The sequence below is a fragment of the Oncorhynchus keta genome, chromosome 32, assembly GCF_023373465.1.
Source record: "Oncorhynchus keta strain PuntledgeMale-10-30-2019 chromosome 32, Oket_V2, whole genome shotgun sequence".
Taxonomy (NCBI): domain Eukaryota; kingdom Metazoa; phylum Chordata; class Actinopteri; order Salmoniformes; family Salmonidae; genus Oncorhynchus; species Oncorhynchus keta.
The window spans coordinates 7,188,207-7,207,748 of NC_068452.1; the positions used below are offsets into that span (position 1 = coordinate 7,188,207).

Below are 19,542 nucleotides of genomic sequence, written 5' to 3' on the forward strand. Positions count from 1 at the left end.
TCTTCTATTGTGTTGGAAATGAAGAACATGTTGACAATCTCATCTTTAATAATTATTTTCTTGATACAGTATCAAGGTTGCATTTAAAAGGATCAGTGTAATAAGAATGAGAATAAAATAAGACTAATAAGAAAGACAAGCGAAACCTAGTCAATAACATTGCACCATGTCCCATCATCTCTAGTAAAACAATCATTTCAAGGATAAACAACAAAACTCCTTCGTGTCCTTTTATAAAGTAGATTTTGCTATCTCCAAACAAATTTGGTAAACAAAAGCAACTCAGCAGCAACAATCATGACCTTAGTGAGCTATGCAGTATTTTCAGACTAAATTAAATTATACATTCTGGGTAGTATTGATATCTATGTTTATACAATACCATTTGACTTCATATTATTCACCGTAGAGACAACAGTACCCTCCAAGCGCACTTAACAGGTCTATTATCTGGAAGAAAATCGCTGAGAGTTGTATGTGGGGGTGTAGCTGCTGCCAGACACTTTGGAGGAAGCAGGTAGCATCAGTAGGCCAGACTGAGGATCTGTCTTGCAGCGGGCCATCGCTTGCTTGTAGTTGATTTTATCCTTTGTTGTGGGGTCGACGATTTCCTTGGCGTAGTTGTACTCGTCCTGAAGCTCTCTCATCATGGTGCTGTCAATCATTTTGGCTCCAATGGCCTCCTGTATGCCCACACGGTCCGTGTTGTTGGGATTTACCAGCCCTCCTGTCAGGTATTGCACCTCCATGTAACGCAGGGCAGTTTCTTTGGGCATCCAACCTTTCAGGACGGCCTCTCCCACCGACAGGCGTTCTCTGGTCATGGGGTCCTCCACGCCAGTGTAGGCTTTCTGGGCGTTGCGTAGCCGCTGCAGTTGGCTCGAATCGATGAGTCCCCTCTCGGCTGCTTTGTGAACCGAGTATCTCTCCATGTTGCTGATGTCAACGATGCCCCCTGTAGCAGCCTGTGCTTCCAACAGCTTTTGTGCTGTGCCGCTTTCGATCAGCTTGCGGGCCACTGCACTGCGTATGGAGAGGCATGTGTCAGAGTTTGTGTCAATTACACCAGCGATAGGATATCTTTCCTTCGGGGCAGGAACAGGCGCACTGCTGGTAGGGGACGACTTTAGCGAGGATGCTGGCTTTGATGTGATTGAGTTGAACTTGGGCTGTTTTTCTTTTTCACCTGCGACAAGGAGGGCAAACTCTGAAATAGGCATTTTCCCATCCTTGTATTTTTGCAGATCATACTGGGTCAGTTTTCCATCTCTCAAGGCATTTTTGATAGAGTACTGCTTGCCGCTCTTGCGATCCTGCAGCACAGAGGTCTCCCCATCAGGTCCCATGGAAGTTATTTCCTCCCAATCGCACTCCAGCTCTTGCAGATGCATGTACTGGGTACGGTCAATCAGTCCCTGCAGGTAGGCTTCATATGGCGATAGTTCATTGCCAGTATCAGGGTCCAAGATGGTGATTTTAGTGGAGACATTGGTCTCCTTTGTCCGGGTCTCTGCATGGTCTTCCTTCTCCTTGTCCCTTTGGAGTTCCCTGATGGTGTTGTCTTTCTGGTGGATCGAGTCTTTCTCGTCCAGTATCTCCCTCTCCAGACGCTGCACGTCAGACTCCATCTTGACGCTCTTTTGCCTGTTGATCTGGCTTCTCTCGCTCATCAGCTTGGTCTGCTGCTGGAACGATACGCTGATGTCTTGCCTCTCAGACTCCAACTTCTTCAGCTCCCGGGTGAGGTTGTCTTTCTCCCTCTGCAAGGTGTCCCTGGCCAGAATGAGACTTGTCTCTTCCCGGGAAGTGCTTGACTGAGTGCCATTCAGTCGGTTGAGTTTATCAGAGAGTTGTATGATTTTTTCCTCCAGGTCCTGCCTGGCATGTTTCTCCTGAGACACCAGGCCCTTCAGGCGGTATCTCTCTGCTTCTACAGCCTGGTCTTTCTCCACCCGGATAACCTCTTTGTACACCGTCTTCTCTACGGCCTTTTCTCGCTGAAGGATCTCAAGCTTGACATTGGTGTTCCTGATGTTTCTCTGAATATTCTGGACGTCATTGGTTTCCTTGTCCATGTCTGAGCGAAGACCGTTGGTCATCCTCTCCAGTCTGGGGTCTCTCTCAACTTTCAGGACCTCCTCGACAACAATACTCTCCTCGACGGGTGGCGGGGCATTCTCAAGCTCTTTGATGTGCAGTTTGATCTGTTTCAGTTCAGACTCCACTTTAATCTTCGTCTGATGTTCATCACTCTGCTTTAGGATGTTCTCCTTCTCCTCCACTAAGGTTTTAAGTTTTTGCATCTCAAGCTCTAGCTGCCGGCGGGACTTAACCTCCTCATCCAGGCTCCTGCCAAGCTTATCATGCTCAACTATCTGCTTGGGGTCCTTCTGTAGACGCACCACCTCCTGCACCACCACTTTTTCCTCTGGCTTTTGTCTCTCCAGCTGGATGTACTTGTTTTGCAGGTCGAACACCATCTCCTCAATGGTACGGCGACGCTGTTGCTCTTCGCGTACCTCCTTTCTCAGCCGATCTGCCTCCTTCTCCAAGAGCGGATCATCCTCATACTTGAAGATCTCTTTGGTCATCAGCTTTGTCTCCACCTTGGATTTTTCTGCTTTCCACTCGTCCCTCTCTTTCCTCAGGAGGTTAATCTGGTCCTCTACATTATTGTAAGTACGGTGCAGATGGTTCACCTGATCATTGAGCCTCTGTATCTCTCTTTCATTCTCAGGGCTCCTCTCCTCTTTCACCACGTCTTGGATGACTTCCTTCAGCTCCACCTTTGGCTTCTTGGAACGCAGGGCTTCCAGATCGACCATGACCAAAGTGATCTGGTCCTGTAAGTCAGAACGCTGCTTGTTGAAGTCTTGAACATCTTTCTTCAGACGCATTATCTCCAACTCTGTTTGTGGATCTATGCGGTAGATCTCATTGACGGTTTCCCTGAGTTCGACCTTGGGCTTCCACTGCCCCACCTCGCTATACCGATTTTTGAGCTGAGAGACCTCCTTGACCAGAGAGTCCGTCTCAATTTTCTCTCCCTCTAGGCCTGAACGAATCCTCTTGGATTCATTGATTAGCTCAGGGTCCTGTTCGACTTTCTTCACCTCCCTGGTGACCACCTTGGGCTGAATGGTGGGAATGATCCTCTCCAATGCATTGATCTGGCTCCTCGTTTGGAAGATCTCGTCATTCAGAGTCTTGCTCTTGTGGCCTTCATCTGCAATTTCCTTCTCAAATGTTTTAACAGCCTTGAGCATCTCTGGATCCTTCTCCAATCGAATCACCTCCTTTTTCATGATCTTCTCCCTGATGTTGGGTCTTGTAGCATTCAGGATGGTGACCTCTGTCTTCTGTTGAATGACTTCTCCCTCTTTTACTCGAACTTCATTCTTTATCTTGCCGATCTCGTCTTTTAACTTGGAGGCTTCTACATCCAACTGAGGATCTCTCTCAAACTCAGTCACCTCTCTAGTCACCAGTTTGGGCTTGATGCACTTGAGGTCATCCTCAAAATTGGCGATTTTGATTTTCACACCCTCAAGCTCACCCTGGGTACGGCTGCGCTTCAAGGCCTCTTTGTGGATTTGGTCCTCTAGATCTTTTAGGTCGGTTTCCAGTTTCGGGTCGCGGTAGTACTCAAGCACCTCCTTCTCCTCAACTCGATGCATCCCTTTACGGCTCTTCAGAGACAGCATCCTGGTCTTGAACGTTGCCACGTCAGTCTCAGCACGGCTGCGTCTATCGCTCTCCACACTCAACTCTCGCTGCAGGCTCTTTATGTTTATGATTGGTTTTATGGTTGGTTCTATTGATTGTTTCTCATGTTTCTACAAAAAGTAAACAAAAAAAAATACTTCAACATTTTCATCATTTTGTGTCCGAAACACATTCAATTGATCAAAACTGGCAGTGGGAAAGAAGTTATGTTTAGCTAGATTTTCCAACTCACCTGAGCGATGAGGTTCTTAGCAAAGCCCATCTGATTGAGCAGCTGGTCATTCTCAGCTGACGTTTTAGCATAGTGGTTCACCACAGCCTTTTCCTGTAATGTACAAAGAAGCACAGCCATCCTTCAGCTCACAGTGCTCAAGAAAACATGCAGGAAAACATGATAAACATGAATGTCATTTGTGTCTATTGACTTCCATTCCTTACGTATTACCTGGTTCTGCACAGAATTGGCAAGGGTGGAGGTGTGACGCCTTTTGGAATCGTTGGCTCCCACATTGTCGAGGGCGCTGCTGTATTTGTCAGTGTTGACCTCATATTCCTGCACAAGAAGTTGAAATTAAGATTTTATTATTCAATATCCAAATATTTAAATATCTGTTGCACAAATAAACGGTTAATCATGATGGAGTAGGATAATGAGTCTTACATTGAGGATATTCTGCAAATCTTGGGAAAGGTCAACCACTCTATCCAGGTCATCTCCCTTCCTCTTGATGTCGTCCACCACCCTCTGCAATAGAAATGACCAAATTAAAACTCGATTGCAAAATATGTGTCTTACAATGATATTTTAAGAATATCTCCCAACAATTTCAAAGCTTCTTGACACACAACACATACAGACTGACCTTCTGGGAGGTCTGCTTGGAGTTGACCTGTGATAGGTCATCGCTGGGGCTGATCTTGTTGTCAGGCAGATTTTTCAGGAAGGAGTTCAGAGATTTGCTTGAGTCCTGGAATTCCTGGTTCTTGCCTGCAGCCTCTTGCAAGAGGCCCTCTCTGAGACAGAAAATCACAATGAAAAACACTTTCACGATGACAAACTGAAAACAATTATTCTATTCATCTGACGTTTGAGCAAACGAATGGACTATTTTTGATACCATATATTTGCAGACATGGTGTGTGTGGTCAACGTTAGCTGACAGGCAAGTGGCCCTGGGCTCACCTCTCCTTCAGCCGGTTGTTGACGTTAGAGTAGCGGTTCTGTAGTTGTTTGACCTGGGTCCCCTGGCGATGGATGTCTGGGCAGTACTCCTGGTAGCCCTGCTGCAGGGAACTACACAGCTGCTCGCTGGTCTCCAGCTCCTGGCCCAGCTTTTTCAGTTCACTCTGAGAGCCCGCCACATCCTTACGCAGACTCTGTAGAGAACAGATACGAGAAATGTGTCCTGGTGCTGTGCTTTTATCTACATTAGAAGGGGTGACTGAAATGTGTCCTGGTGCTGTGATTTTAGCTAAATTAGAAGGGGTGACTGAAATGTGTCCTGGTGCTGTGATTTTAGCTAAATTAGAAGGGGTGACTGAAATGTGTCCTGGTGCTGTGATTTTAGCTAAATTAGAAGGGGTGACTGAAATGTGTCCTGGTGCTGTGCTTTTAGCTAAATTTGAAGGGGTGACTGAAATGTGTCCTGGTGCTGTGCTTTTAGCTAAATTAGAAGGGGTGACTGAAATGTGTCCTGGTGCTGTGCTTTTAGCTAAATTAGAAGGGGTGACTGAAATGTGTCCTGGTGCTGTGCTTTTAGCTACATTAGAAGGGGTGACTGAAATGTGTCCTGGTGCTGTGATTTTAGCTAAATTAGAAGGGGTGACTGAAATGTGTCCTGGTGCTGTGCTTTTAGCTAAATTAGAAGGGGTGACTGAAATGTGTCCTGGTGCTGTGCTTTTAGCTAAATTAGAAGGGGTGACTGAAATGTGTCCTGGTGCTGTGCTTTTAGCTACATTAGAAGGGGTGACTGAAATGTGTCCTGGTGCTGTGCTTTTATCTACATTAGAAGGGGTGACTGAAATGTGTCCTGGTGCTGTGCTTTTAGCTACATTAGAAGGGGTGACTGAAATGTGTCCTGGTGCTGTGCTTTTAGCTAAATTTGAAGGGGTGACTGAAATGTGCAGTCAAATGATATAGTCCTTTATTACTTCAAGTCAATCACTAGGGTATTCTCTGGTCCAATTTGTTCAGGGATACTGTAGAATCTATTTGGTTCTCTTAAGACTGTTGATGTGTGTCCAAAATGGCACACTAATCCAAGACAGTGTAGACAATGGTCCTGGTCAAAAGTAGTTCACTATATAGGGAATGGGGTGCACTGGTAATTGTCCCGCCCACCTGGATCTCCTGGGTGCGGTCCTGTATAGCATTGGGGACATCTGGGATAGGGCCATCCTTATTCAGCTTTTCCTCAAAGCCAGAGACGATGCCATCCACTTTCTTGATCTGCTTCTCCAGGTTCAGAGATGCATTGGCCCTATTGAATAAGTGGCAAAAAAATTAAAATAATTAACAGCAAGATCTTCTGTGTGATGCTATTTTCTGATAATAGCATATCGCTAAGACAGGTGATCGAGGATAATGTATGTTTGTAAAATGGTCGTACTTCTTGTTAAATAGGTCGGCCAGGGCTGCGATGCCATCTTGCTTGTCCTTGGCAGCTTGAAGTTTGGCTGCAAGGCCTTTGGAGATGTCCTTCTCCAACTTTGGCTGCTCCATAGCTGCCAGAGCATCTGCTGCTTTCTACAAGAGGTACAACCACCGTATCATGAGAGTCAGTACCATCCTCACCAACAATAGCATAACTATCATCATCGTCATTAGACTCCTCATCGTTATCATCCTCTTTAGGAGGCGCGAATCCATCAATATCAATCTATAATTATTCAGATTTAGCTTGTTAACCAGCATGAAGATATACTGTACAGTTACAATGGCTGGTAGACATGCTTTCTATCTATCAAAAAGTAGCGGAATAGGGTACCATTTTGGATGTGCCCTTAGACTGCCTGAGGCTGGTCGAGTGGGTAATGTGGCCTGCAACACATATCACTCCACAGCGTGGGTAGAAATCCCGGCTCCACCTCTACTCTCTTTCTCCCTCCTTCGCAGTCTCCTTGCTCATTTCCTCTTGTATCGGTCTCAATAAAGTTAAAAACAAGACTTTCTCTCGCCTTCTCTGTCTTCCTGCTCACTTCCACTTGAATCTGTCTCGATAAAGTTAAAAACAAGACTCTCTCACCTCTTGCTCCTTCAGCCTCTTGGCCAGGTCGGCGGTGGGGTCACTGCGGTCCAGCGGGGCCCTCAGACGGCTCAACATGCCCTGCTTGGCTTTGACCAGGTCCTCATCCAGCTTATCCAGCTGACCGGCCACGGCTTTAGCTTTGGGGTTGGATGGTGGGGCTACGTGGGGGACACAGGGCAATGATAATCTGGCCTTATCAATAGTAGTGCAGTATGCAGGGAATAGGGTGCCATTTTTATCTGCAGCCGTAGTTAATTTCACATATTGCATATGTACACATGTCCCATAAATACCCTTTGGCTTAGGGTTTACATGACGTGATTAATTGAACGTGATATGTGGTCTCGGGACAAGGTTGAATCAAAAGTTGGAGAAGCCATTTCTCCTTATTTACAGTTAAGGATCCTAGCAGTAACAGGAGCAGGTCCAGAGTTATTTGGAAGGCTTTGTTTTGGGGTACTGGGATTACTGGAGCAACTTTTTCCTCACCTGTGTATACGGGTTTCTCTTCGACACAACGGATCTTGTCCTTCATTGTGCCTAAATAAACAGCCCTCCTCTTCTTGATGTCGTCAAGCACATCACCATGTCTGCGCACGCGCACACACACAAAAAAAATCGTTAGAACTGAGACATTTTAATTCACAAAATTGAAGTATTATTGTCCATATGCATGTCATATAATTTACATAAATGTGCTCCTGTTGCTTACAGGTCTACGGTGGCAGTGGCCTCTGGGTCAGGGGGTGGGATCAGGAAGCAGACCCCTGGAAAGGTTTTGGTTGCCCCACCGCTGGTCAATACATCCCAGTTCTCAACGTCTGAATTCGACTTGAGGGTGAACTTGTCCCCTCGAGTGAGTTCAGCCTAAAAGAACACAAAGAGAGAACTTTCCTCAGAATGGATCACATGAAAATATTCCTTTTCATCTCACAAACACAATGCCCAATACTGAGGTATCTAGGAACTTGAATTTATTTTAGTGAGTTCCCGAGTCACGGTAATGTTTGGTTTTTGGATGTTTACATGAGCCTACATTATGTTGCATGGCTTGACACACCTCTCAGTGCCGTGGTAGAGCATTCTATTCTACTCTAGGAGTCACGTCATTGCTTAGTAGCTTTATCAAAGATTCTACAGAGGTTTCGAACCCGCTTTGACTTCATACCGTAACCTGTGGTGGAGGCTCCAGGACAGGGTCAAAGTTAAAAGGTGAGAGGTCAAGAGCAGCTGGTCATACCTTCTCAGTCTTCCAGTCACAGAGGGACTCCACAGTGGTGGACCTGGTGGGCGGGTAGCGGCGCAGCTTGAGGGGGGCGATGGTGGTGCTCCTCTTCCTCAGGTCAGCCAGGAGCTGCTCGTTGCGTTGCACCGTGCTCTCCTCAGCCTGAGAGAAGAGAGAGAGAGAGAGAGAGTGGGTAAAGGTGAAATTGGGACCACCTGCATTGCATTTCAGAATAACCATTTTTCTTCACGTTATTTACTATTTATTTAATGTAGTAGGGTAGTGTCATGATAACATTTGATAATGTGTGAAAGAAATGTAATGTCTTTAGAAGTGAAGTGTTAACATGCACACTACCATTTATGTCTCTATTGTGGTGCAGGGAGTTAAAGCCCATAAATTGATATTGTAGAAAAAAAATAATGGTCTTGAAATTTTTTTTTATATATATATTTATATGACAATAAATTTGATAATAAATGTGCAGAGGTAAAAGCATGAGTTGTATTTACTTTTCTCAATATGAAATGCAATGTAGCATCTTCATGATTCATGGGTGTGTTGAAAGTTTACTGGCAAGCTAACACCAAAGATTCAATGAGATTGGAACAGTATCCAGATGTACAATAGATATCAGTGTTCACATCCTGGCATTACCTATATTTGTATTTTTGTGTGTGTGTGTGTGTGTATGTATCAGAGAAGTTGGAAATAAGCAGAAGACAAATTCCCATCTAGTATGGACTAATAAACTAGATCTTCTCTTACCTCCAGTTGTAGAGTCATCGCTGAGCCACTCCTCCCAGTTGAGCCTTCCACTTTCTTCAGGCTCGAGTTGAGTTCACTCAGAGACTCCGATAGTGTCTCCACATCTAGTTGGTACTGAACAGGGACACAGACAGACAACACATCAGAACATGGTATCTTTTTTCCACATACAGTATCTTTGACCTATCCAGTTTACTGATCATGCTGAATGTCTATGGTAATGTGCTTAGGGACATTTCTGCTTCAAAACCAAACAGAAGATACCCTTTCCATTCTGGCAATAAAGACGGAAGTCTGAATATTATTCTAAGCTGATGACGATACTATGAAGCCTCGTTAATTAATGTATTCTGAGTGACATTTACCCTCTTGAAATCCTCCATGTTATCCAGATGGGTCTCTTGGCAGATGCACAGGTTGAGGAACTTCTGCCAGTCATTCCGTAAAGAATCTCTCTGAGCCTGAAACAAGTATAAAGATGAAGCCATCACGGAAAAAGGGGAAACCTCGATATCTTTCAGGAACATTGTAAACTTGGTGGACCTACATGTAGAAGTCTAATCTACGGAAGGGTGATCGATTCTTGATTGAAGACAATGTAAAATGGTAAGAGTCGACAAGGGGAGGTGTACTTAAAAGTTTTCATTGGTTATTGGCGTGTACCTGTATTGTGGTGCTGGCCGGGTGCTTCAGTTCAATGAGTCGATCTCCGTCGTCCTGGAGTTTGTTCACTTCGCTCTCATGGGACAGCAGGCTGTTGTTCTTAAAGTTCTGATTGAGATTTTTTTTTTTTTAATAAATATGATGTCACTGAACATGGCTCCTTCAGTAATGGGAATCTAAATGTACATCCACGTCAGAAACCTATGAAGCACCTCCTCAAGCAACATTTTCATACTTTATTGTTATGTAACGTCCATTGACATTGAGTGACACTCTATTTGACCCCTAAGATGGACTCTCACCTCATACTGTCTACGGACGTCTGGAGGGTCCAACATGTGGTCGCTCCAGTCCTGTTTCAGGATTTTTGCCTGTTCGTCTCCTAGATAGGCCAGCTCCTTGTTACAGCCCTGCATGTAGTCATACAGACTGCTCAGGTAGTGGTGCCGCCATTTTGAATTGTCCTGTGGGAATAGAACAGTATTATATAACAACTGTAAAGAGTCACACCAAAAAGAGAACAGATGTTACAATTACTTTTTAGGTTGAAAGTGACCACCGATACCATCAGAGGAGGCTGGTGGGAGGAGCTATAGGAGGACGGGCTCGTTGTAATTGGCTGGAATGGAATAAATGGAACAGTATCAAACACATCAAACATTTGGAATCCCCGTGTTGGACTCTGTTCCATTTATTCCATTCCAGCCAATTACAACGAGCCCGTCCTCCTATAGCTCCTCCCACCAGCCTCCTCTGGATCTCATAGTACCCATATGATACACAGACTTACCAAGAGGTTGTTGTATTGTTTCTTGATGGCAGCATACTCCTCCTGAAACACAAATGAATTGTTGTCATGTTCACTAGCTACAAGATGTTTTCAAACACATCCATTAAATCCACGAACCCTTGAATTCATCGTCACAGAGGTGAGAGAGTTGAAGGGGTTACCTTGGTGCTGGTGGAGCTGGTGCTGAGCTGAGAGCTGTAGGCCTCGATCTCCTTGTGCAGTATGTTGTGGGCGGCGATCTGCTTCTTCAGGTCAGCCATGGTGGGCCCGTACTCCTCCGTGTTCACCTCCCTCTGAGAGACAGACATGCAGAACGGTATGGTCAGTCATGGACACAATTAGACTCAGAAGAAAAGTAAAAAGAGGCTTGATGGTAGCATGCATTCGTGTGGGGTATCTTAAATGAACATGAACTGTAGGATAGCGATGAACTGAACGTTGTATACTGCTGTGCTCATTGTTGTGTTGTGCACCGTTGTGTTAGCTAAGTCAGTCAATATATAGTACAACGGAAGTACATTTCAGCTTGGATTGGTGACCAGAACAGTTTGTCAAGGGGATGAGCACCATGCTTTGATAAGGATGTTTACAATGTGGAGGCTTGGTCTTAAGTTAGTTGCCAAAGAAGAAGAGGACACTTGATTTTTACCTGTTTCCGATTGAGCACTGAAGCCCAGTCGATTCTGGGCTTCAGCTCCACATCGTTGACAGGCTCATAGATGTCCCGGTAGAAGGCACAGTCTTTCAGCCAGCGGTCATGGAGGTGACTGACACTGGAAGGAACAAAAGGTTGAGGGAGGGAGGGGGAAAAGACGTTTTAGTATGTTTAGCATGAGCATGATAACAAAGAGAACTGGCAAGAGCAACACGTTTTAGTAAACGAATCCAGATGGACCCTCACTGCATCCCCCAATGATCAAATGTCTTAAAGGGAAAAGTGGATTTCTGCAGAGACTCATCTTTTTGGAGCAGCTGAAGAGCCCAAATGATATCAGCGTTCATAAGAGATACCCCACTGGGAACACTGGTTGAATCAACGTTGTTTCCACGTCATTTCAATGAAATTGTAGAATAGACGTTGAATTGACATTTGTGCTCAGTGGGATGGGCCTAGAAGAGGTCACTCACTCGCTCTCTATCTCGCTGCTTTGGGGGTGTTTGCACTTCTTGGCCCTGTCCACATCCAGGAAGAGGTCATTCAGCAGGCCCTCAGCCTCAGACAGGTTGCTTGCCACCACTTTCTGGTGCTGGAGGGGGCGGTTTTTCTTCTCATTCTCTGCATCCTACATAGCAATGAAGACAGTAGGTGAGTCAACAGAACAGTTAGTGGCCAGAATTGAAGTCCATGGACACACTATTATTTAGAGAGAAAGAGAGACCGTCAGTATGTATTCTCACCACAGCCAGTAGCTCTTCGGCCCGGAGGACATCTTTCTCCACCTGGTCGGAATTCTTCTGCATCCGTGCAATCACCAAGGCCAAGTCGTTGGCTGTGGACCTGTTTAGAGGGCAAAGGTTAAAAGGTTAAAGATCTGATTTAGAAAAATAGCAAAGAAGATACAAAATGCAAAAAGGAAAAAGGCAGAGGGAGGAATGTGGACATGGAATCTCTGTCTGAATCGAGCACTTCAGTTGTTGTCCTTGACCAATGAAGGTGACCAATGAAGGTCAAGGTCCTAAACATTTAAGATGGATGCAGAGGCCATTATCCTTGTGGAAGCTATCCAAATACAAAACATTACACGCAAAATCATTAGATATATACAACCACAGGCTAAGAATAGATAGTGACACAGAGTAGATGTGTGTGAAGCTGTCCTCCGTGAACTCCCTTTGTCCAAAACCAACACTTTGTCCAAGACTAACAAAAGTCCAAATGTATTACTAGGACCAGGAGTTCTTATCTGACTTGACCAGGAAGAACTCTGGGCCATAGGTAGAACCTATAACTAGGGCACTGGGTTCTTGATGTTCAGGAAAAGCTCCTGGCCCTACATAAGACAACACTCTTGAAATGAAACCACGGGTGAGTCTCAAAAGGCACCCTATTCCCTTCATAGTGCAGTACTTTTGACCATGTCAAAAGTAGTGCACTATGTAGGGAATAGTGTGCCATTTGGGACCTAAACCCAATGGTCTCTAGAGGTGACGACCTGGGATCAACAGGAGGGTGAATCACTTCCACTGCCCCACCTGAGAATTCCCAAAACGCTGAACATTCCATCATTCCACAACAACTATTTGTTTGTCTCTCTGTCACTCCCTCTGTGTGACTGTGCCTGCCTGTATTGCTCTCTCTCTCTGCCGACCTAGTGGGTACTCTCCCAGGGCAGTGGTTCAAGGTAGAGCATTGATCTCCCGAGAGGGTTAGACGTGTGTTGAATACTTTTCCACAGCTTAGAATCCAGGCTTTTCAGATTGCCTGATAAACTGTAAAATACTGTATGTAACTGTCGTCTTACAACTGTTCATCTGAGTTGGGATCAATTCATTTCACCAATTCAGGTGATATTCAGTGCATGTGTTGAAAATAGTCCACTATTTTGACTGTGTAGTTGTATTTTTCTTAACTGACTACATTCCACAACCCCAACATTTCTGCCCATGTTCCTTATAAACCCAAGGAGCCATTTTGAAATGAAAGTGCTGCTATCAACAGTAAAACATGTACTATGATGTAATGAGATTACATATGCTTGTACCAGCAGCATAAGAGGACCGATTCAGTAATCCATAGATCTGTGTTCTCATGTCAAAATGCCCCTAAGGACCATAGCAGCACTGAAGTGATGCCACTAACCTCCCCTTTAAATACCAGCACTACAGGACTCACAAACCTCTTTAAACACCACTATCCCTCCAATGACAACTTCTACAGGTGATGGATTGGGTAAACTATTATTTATTTTTAATTTCACCTTTATTTAACCAGGTAGGCTAGTTGAGAACAAGTTCTCATTAGCAACTGCGACCTGGCCAAGATAAAGCCATGTATTCCCGCCTCATTTTCATTCCCATCTTTCTCTTGGGAGTCTTTTCACCAGTGTAACCCCCATAGGCTTACAGGTTACATCCCCATTAACACCAGTCTCCATTGACTCAACATAAACACCACCCATCCTGGTGCTAAGCAGGCCTGTGCTGAAGACGAGACAAAAACAAAAGGTCAGGGTTGATTTTTGACCTTAGGGACGCTCAAGTGATTCGTATTTTTCTAATCGGGTGACACTTGATTCATCGTTAATGTAGGCCTACAGGCTACGCTTTTGATGACGCATTGACATAGGAGTCATACTTGATTGATGGATGAACATTGATACAATTATATGTCCCTAACCTACCTTATCTATGTGCTGTATGTCCTACTCTTTCGTGCTAAAGTAGAAATCTTGATGCCATCATTTATCCCTCCACGGGGAATGTTATGACGTGAATAGTCACCAAATCAATGTCAAATCAAATCAATCAATCTAAGGAGCCGTACCATTTGATAACGGCATCAAATTTTTGAATCTGTTTTACGTGACCTGAAAACACACACACATACACATACACAAACAGGTGATTGAGAGCCCCTCTAATGCTTCTCCTGAGCAAATCTGACCTAAGGCCACATAAAAACCCCGCAAAATCTACGATAACATCAAGACAACCAAAGAGACAAACAAAACTTCTCTTCATATCTTTACATCGAACAAAAGTTGGTCTCCTTGACGACGGCAACATGCCAAAACACACAGTAAACCATCCACCTTCCAATCCCCATTATCCAGTAGTTAGGAATTAACTAAACAAATGAGATTCCAGAGGATTCTACGAGAAAGAGGGCAAACACCGGAGATAAGAAACAAATCCATGTTTAGGAAGAAGGAGAGGAAAGGAGGAAGGCGGTAGAGTGGAGAGGGTTGCATGACCGAGTTTGCTGTCATTCCTTCAAGACTCACTTGCTGATCTTGCCGGACCCCTTCAAGGTATTACTGTCCTTCTTCTTGAACATCCTGGATCTTTTGGCGAGTGGACGTTCCACTCCACGGACAGAACTCAAGTCTCTCTGTTCCCCTCACACTCTCTGTTCCTCTCTCGCTGTCACAGATAAGACACACACTCCCCGTGCCTATTTCAGTGTGTCCCCGTTGGTGTCAGCACTGTGATTAAGCTGACTGAAAGAGTACCTGTTCCCCTCCCTGTTTACAACCTATTTTGTTCCACAGGACCGGGCCAACCTGTTCTTACACACTCCTTCTCCTCACTCCTGCCCTCCTTTACTCACCTCTCTAGTTCAACCCTCCCCGTTCATTGGTTCACTGCCACTCATTGAGGTTTTCTAAAGTCACTGTTGCTATTTTGCTAGGGAGTCTGGAGAAACATTCCATTTCTATAAGGATCCATGTAGAATGACATGGGCTTGTGGGTAATTATATACTAATAAGTAGTGGAGGTAATATAAACCTTAAACAAGGCAAGATGAATTACAATCCTATCTTAGTGGGTGCCTGTGTACTCTGTTCCTATTTTTTTAAACTAGGCAAGTCAGTTAATTCTTATTTTCAATTATGGCCTAGGAACAGTGGGTTAACTGCCTGTTCAGGGGCAGAACGACAGATTTGTACCTTGTCAGCATGTGTGGGGCTTGAACTTGCAACCCTTCCGGCTTTTTCAAACTAGTCCAAAAACGCCTAACCACTGATTTTAATTTTGGTTCCCAAGTATTCCTCTGCCGCACCTATAGTGTGTGTTTGCAGTTTATAAATTATTTGTAATTATGTTCCGGTCCCTCGATCATCCGCTCAAGAAGAAAATTGGCCTGCAGCAGATAGATGGTTTACTGTGTGATGATCCCTGTTGTAAAACAATCAATTACCAAGTATTATATTGATTTTGAAAAAGCAACAAAAATCTTTCTGAATCAAAGTTCAGAATATTAGAATGTATCCAACAGAGAAATGTTATTTTACACATACCATAAGAACATTGGGTCTGTTCTATACATTGCTTGTACATGTCCCTTACAGTGGGCTTCACAAATGTGACCAGATCTTTCTATGGGGGCTTATGTCAAATGTAAGTGATTTTGCTTTATTTTTTTATTTTTTTTATACAAACTCAGCTTCAACATGTTTTTCATACACTGTTGGAGTAAACATGGGAAAGTTATGCTGCTTTGAAAGTTGATAAACTTGCTATCCCATTCAGGAGATTTTTTTATTTTTAAAAGCTCTTCTTTGTGAACGGCAATTCAGCATCGTTCACACCCTCTTAAGCCCCACCCATCTCTTTAAGAATTCACCCGTAAACGCACAACCAACCCGTCTGTATGGTTAACCCAACCATTATCCTCAGTCAATCATGGCTTTCCATGAAGGATCCTTCATGGAAAATAGCTCAGTGCTTTCTCCTTGACTAAACAAGGCTCATCACTGAACATTTTTATTCAATATTTATGGTTCCCATACCCATACACGTTTGTAATTAAGACAAATGAAAGTTCACGTCTTCAAGAAGCCATTTCTGCAACCAAAAACAGCCCTACTGTGAAGTGGAAACTAGCGTCAAACGAACCCCTTGGAGATGGCCTGTCACAAATCTACAATAAAGTTTGACATTATCCTCAATTACCTAGCTATGGACACGAGACTCCTGTGCACCTTTATAAAACCAGATATCAAAGTTATTCATTCTCTCATCAATAGGTTGACCAGAAATAAACAAGGAACAGGATAGAGGCCTAGAATGACTGTTTTTGGGAGTGATCTAAGACAAGGGACATCTCAACTAGTAGGCCCACGGCAAAATATTTAATCATACAAATACTTCATTCATTGATAATGTCCTTGTTTGCCAAACGGAAGACTTGTACGTTCATTCAAGATGAGGGTTTCTGCTAAGCTTATCAACAATGGGGGACGGAGAGGAATGTGGCTTGGAGACGTTAATTGAAAGAGAGTAAGATTCAGAGCGCGCACATTTGTTATATGCTCGGTCACATTTTCTATTGTGACAAATGGCGATGGAAATGGAGTTTTTCCAAATAAATGATAATTGCATAATCATTTTTACGGGCACCTGAAGTCATTCTAAATACTAGGTGGGAGGGCATACAGGCTGACGCCAATGTATTAATGCACAATTTGGCTAAATGGATCATGGGAAAACTTCAACCACTTCATTTGTATTCTACATTCTACCTTGTGGATAAGACCCAGTTGAATTGTGAAACAGTTAGAGAGCTGTGTAACAATAGTCTTGAATTGTTAACTTTCCTTGACTTTAATTTATGACAACTGGTTTCAGAGGACCGGGTAGGTGAAAGCATTCCAAGTATATAGGGACATGCCAAGTCCTTTCACTAGATCAGTGTTCTTAAAAGGAAAGGGAAACCAAATGTCCAGCTGTTTTTAATCGACACAAGACAGTTCAATGGAAACGTACCGTTGCAGGCAATTGTCGCATCTATTTTCTATGCAAACTCAATAAATGTCGTCGTCAAAAGAAATCACTGCTGAAGTTAATGGTAACATAGCTACTGACCGTAACCTATTCCCAACCTTAACCAAACCCTTAATCCTTTCCCCATGTCATACTGCGAAAGGACATTCAGATGTCTTCTTTGTTGATAGATTATTTCCCCAATTCTTTTTGATGGTCGTTTGATTTTGGTTTACTATATATTTTATTTGATCTGCCTAGTTTGCCTTAATTTAATTTAGTTACCTGTTATTTACTGAACTTTTGATTTTTGAATGTTTCATTTGTCTTAGACTTATCTAAATTGTTTAAAATTTTATACTGAAAAAATATACATAAATGCAACAATTTCAACACTTTTATTAAGTTAAAGTTCATACAAGGAAATCAGTCGATTGAAATCAATTCATGACTGGGCAGTGCCGCAGCTATGGGTGGGCCTGGGAGGGCATAGGTCTAAGGCACTACATCGCAGTCACGAGCTGTGCCACTAGAGTGCCACTGTGCCACTAGAGATCCATGGCAGCCGGCCGTGACTGTGAGACGGGGCGGCACACAATTGGCCCAGCGTCGTCTGGGTTAGGGGAGGGTTTGGCGGTCAGGATTATCCTTGTCCCATCGCGCCCTAGCGACTCCTGTGGCATGGCAGAGTGGGAGCATGCGCGCTGACACGGTCGCCAGGTGTACGACGTTTACTCCGACAAATTAGTGTGGCTGGCTTCCTGATTAAGCGGGCATTGTATCAAGAAGCAGTGCGGATCTGTGGGGTATGGTTTCGGAGGACCCATGGCTCTCAACCTTCGCCTCTCCCGAGTCCATACGGGAGTTGCAGCGATGAGACAAGACTAACTACCAATTGGATACCAAGAAATTGGGGAGAAAAAGGGGTAAAAAAATGTTTATTTTTAATTTTTAAATGGGACCAACACTTTACATGTTGCGTTTATATTTTTGTTCAGTATCGACTTATGTACAACCAAATAAAATGACTTTACTCATGTCATAAACAGCCATTGGGCCATTAAAGGAATTATTTGTTTTACTTGATGTCACATGTTCATTCTGGTTTAACCAAGTTATTATTTGCCCATTGATTATTACAGTTACTGTTTTTGCTAATCCTGAGGTGTTTTGGTAATGCCCATTAGTCTTCCTCAAGAACGGCCATGAGGTGGAAAATATGGCTGCTTTTATCAATGGGCAGGGTTGTCAATTTCTTTATATTTGGGGCAGCAGGTAGCCTAGTGGTTAGAGCGTTGGGCCAGTAATCAAAAGGTTGCTAGATCAAATCCCCGAGCTGACAAGGTAAAAATCTGTCGATCTGCCGCTGAACAAGCCACTGTTCCTAGGTGTCATTGTAAATAAGAATTTGTCCTTAATTGACTTACCTGGCTAAATTGTAAAAAATTAAGATATGCCATACCATAACTGTCATAATTACTAGGAAAACTTAGTTGTCATGCTGTTATACCGGTTGTGTGGAGTACAAGGAACACCAGAAGCTGCCAGCCTCAAGGTTCCCATGGCAACACTTTTGCAGTAAGAGAGTGCATGGGAAAACAATAAATTTGTGTGTATACAGTGAACGTGTAATACATCTAGCCTAATACCACATTCATTTAGTACACACAAGTAGGATTGCGATTAGCCATTTTATATTGAAGTACATAACCCTGTATAGATATGCATACAGTAGAAGGAAAGTGATTCACCAGACAGCACATCATAATCTACTCATACTGATGATTCCTGATCATGGCCTATTATCACACACAAAATGGCCTATACCACGACGTTAGAATGCATTTGATGGGGTCTGAAGTGTGCGTGGTGGAAGGCACATACCGGCTCGTGATGACAGAGCCCAGCTGTCAGTTACCGAGAAGGGATCAAGGGAACAATGTTAAGTGGTGGGAAGAGGCTGGTTAGCTTTGAAAGTTATATCTGCCTGGAACAAAAACACACCCAGCACAGGCATCTCATGCTGCTCACACACCCACACCTGACACAAGAGCCTATGATCATGAAACTACACTAATAGACTGTGGGAGTGCCAAAAGCACTACTATAAAACTGTGGTTCAAGCCCTGAATGCTGATTGCTGCAGTAGTTTGTGTCGGGGGGCTTGGGTCAGTTTGTTATATCTGGAGTACTTCTCCTGTCCTATTCGGTGTCCTGTGTGAATCTAAGTGTGCGTTCTCTAATTCTCTCCTTCTCTCTCTCGGAGGACCTGAGCCCTAGGACCATGCCCCAGGACTACCTGATATGATGACTCCTTGCTGTCCCCAGTCCACCTGGCCGTGCTGCTGCTCCAGTTTCAACTGTTCTGCCTTATTATTATTCGACCATGCTGGTCATTTATGAACATTTTAACATCTTGGCCATGTTGTTATAATCTCCACCCTGCACAGCCAGAAGAGGACTGGCCACCCCACATAGCCTGGTTCCTCTAGGTTTCTTCCTAGGTTTTGGCCTTTCTAGGGAGTTTTTCCTAGCCACCGTGCTTCTACACCTGCATTGCTTGCTGTTTTGGGTTTTAGGCTGGGTTTCTGTACAGCACTTTGAGATATCAGCTGATGTACGAAGGGCTATATAAATACATTTGATTTGATTGGCTGACAGCCGTGGCGTATCAGACCGTATACAATGAGTACGAC

The 19,542-nt window shown here is 44.0% G+C and overlaps 1 protein-coding gene across 1 annotated transcript; it reads right to left on the bottom strand.

The window, feature by feature from the left end:
* Positions 1-30: 30 nt before the first annotated feature.
* Positions 31-14,606, bottom strand: LOC118364953 (envoplakin-like). Its single transcript, XM_035746792.2, has 22 exons — positions 14,365-14,606; positions 11,819-11,918; positions 11,549-11,703; positions 11,070-11,193; positions 10,582-10,713; positions 10,421-10,462; positions 9,933-10,094; positions 9,631-9,738; positions 9,333-9,428; positions 8,968-9,081; positions 8,215-8,361; positions 7,687-7,841; positions 7,464-7,564; positions 6,972-7,132; positions 6,336-6,472; positions 6,068-6,206; positions 4,910-5,103; positions 4,590-4,740; positions 4,388-4,471; positions 4,172-4,279; positions 3,959-4,051; positions 31-3,836 (listed from the first exon to the last, which is right to left on the bottom strand). Exons 1-22 carry the CDS (start codon positions 14,415-14,417, stop codon positions 447-449), a joined length of 5,946 nt encoding a protein of 1,981 aa, XP_035602685.2. The 5' UTR covers positions 14,418-14,606; the 3' UTR covers positions 31-446.
* Positions 14,607-19,542: the final 4,936 nt, after the last annotated feature.

What these genes read in the sequence shown, in the direction of transcription:
- LOC118364953 (XM_035746792.2), bottom strand. Translation starts at nt 14,417, where the DNA reads ATGTTCAAGAAGAAGGACAGTAATACCTTGAAGGGGTCCGGCAAGATC. An exon ending in ACATGGAGGATTTCAAGAGG is followed by an intron (nt 9,082 to 9,332) that starts GTAAATGTCACT and finishes GTCCCTGTTCAG; the next exon opens with TACCAACTAGATGTGGAGAC. An exon ending in CGATGACTCTACAACTGGAG is followed by an intron (nt 8,362 to 8,967) that starts GTAAGAGAAGAT and finishes CTCTTCTCTCAG; the next exon opens with GCTGAGGAGAGCACGGTGCA.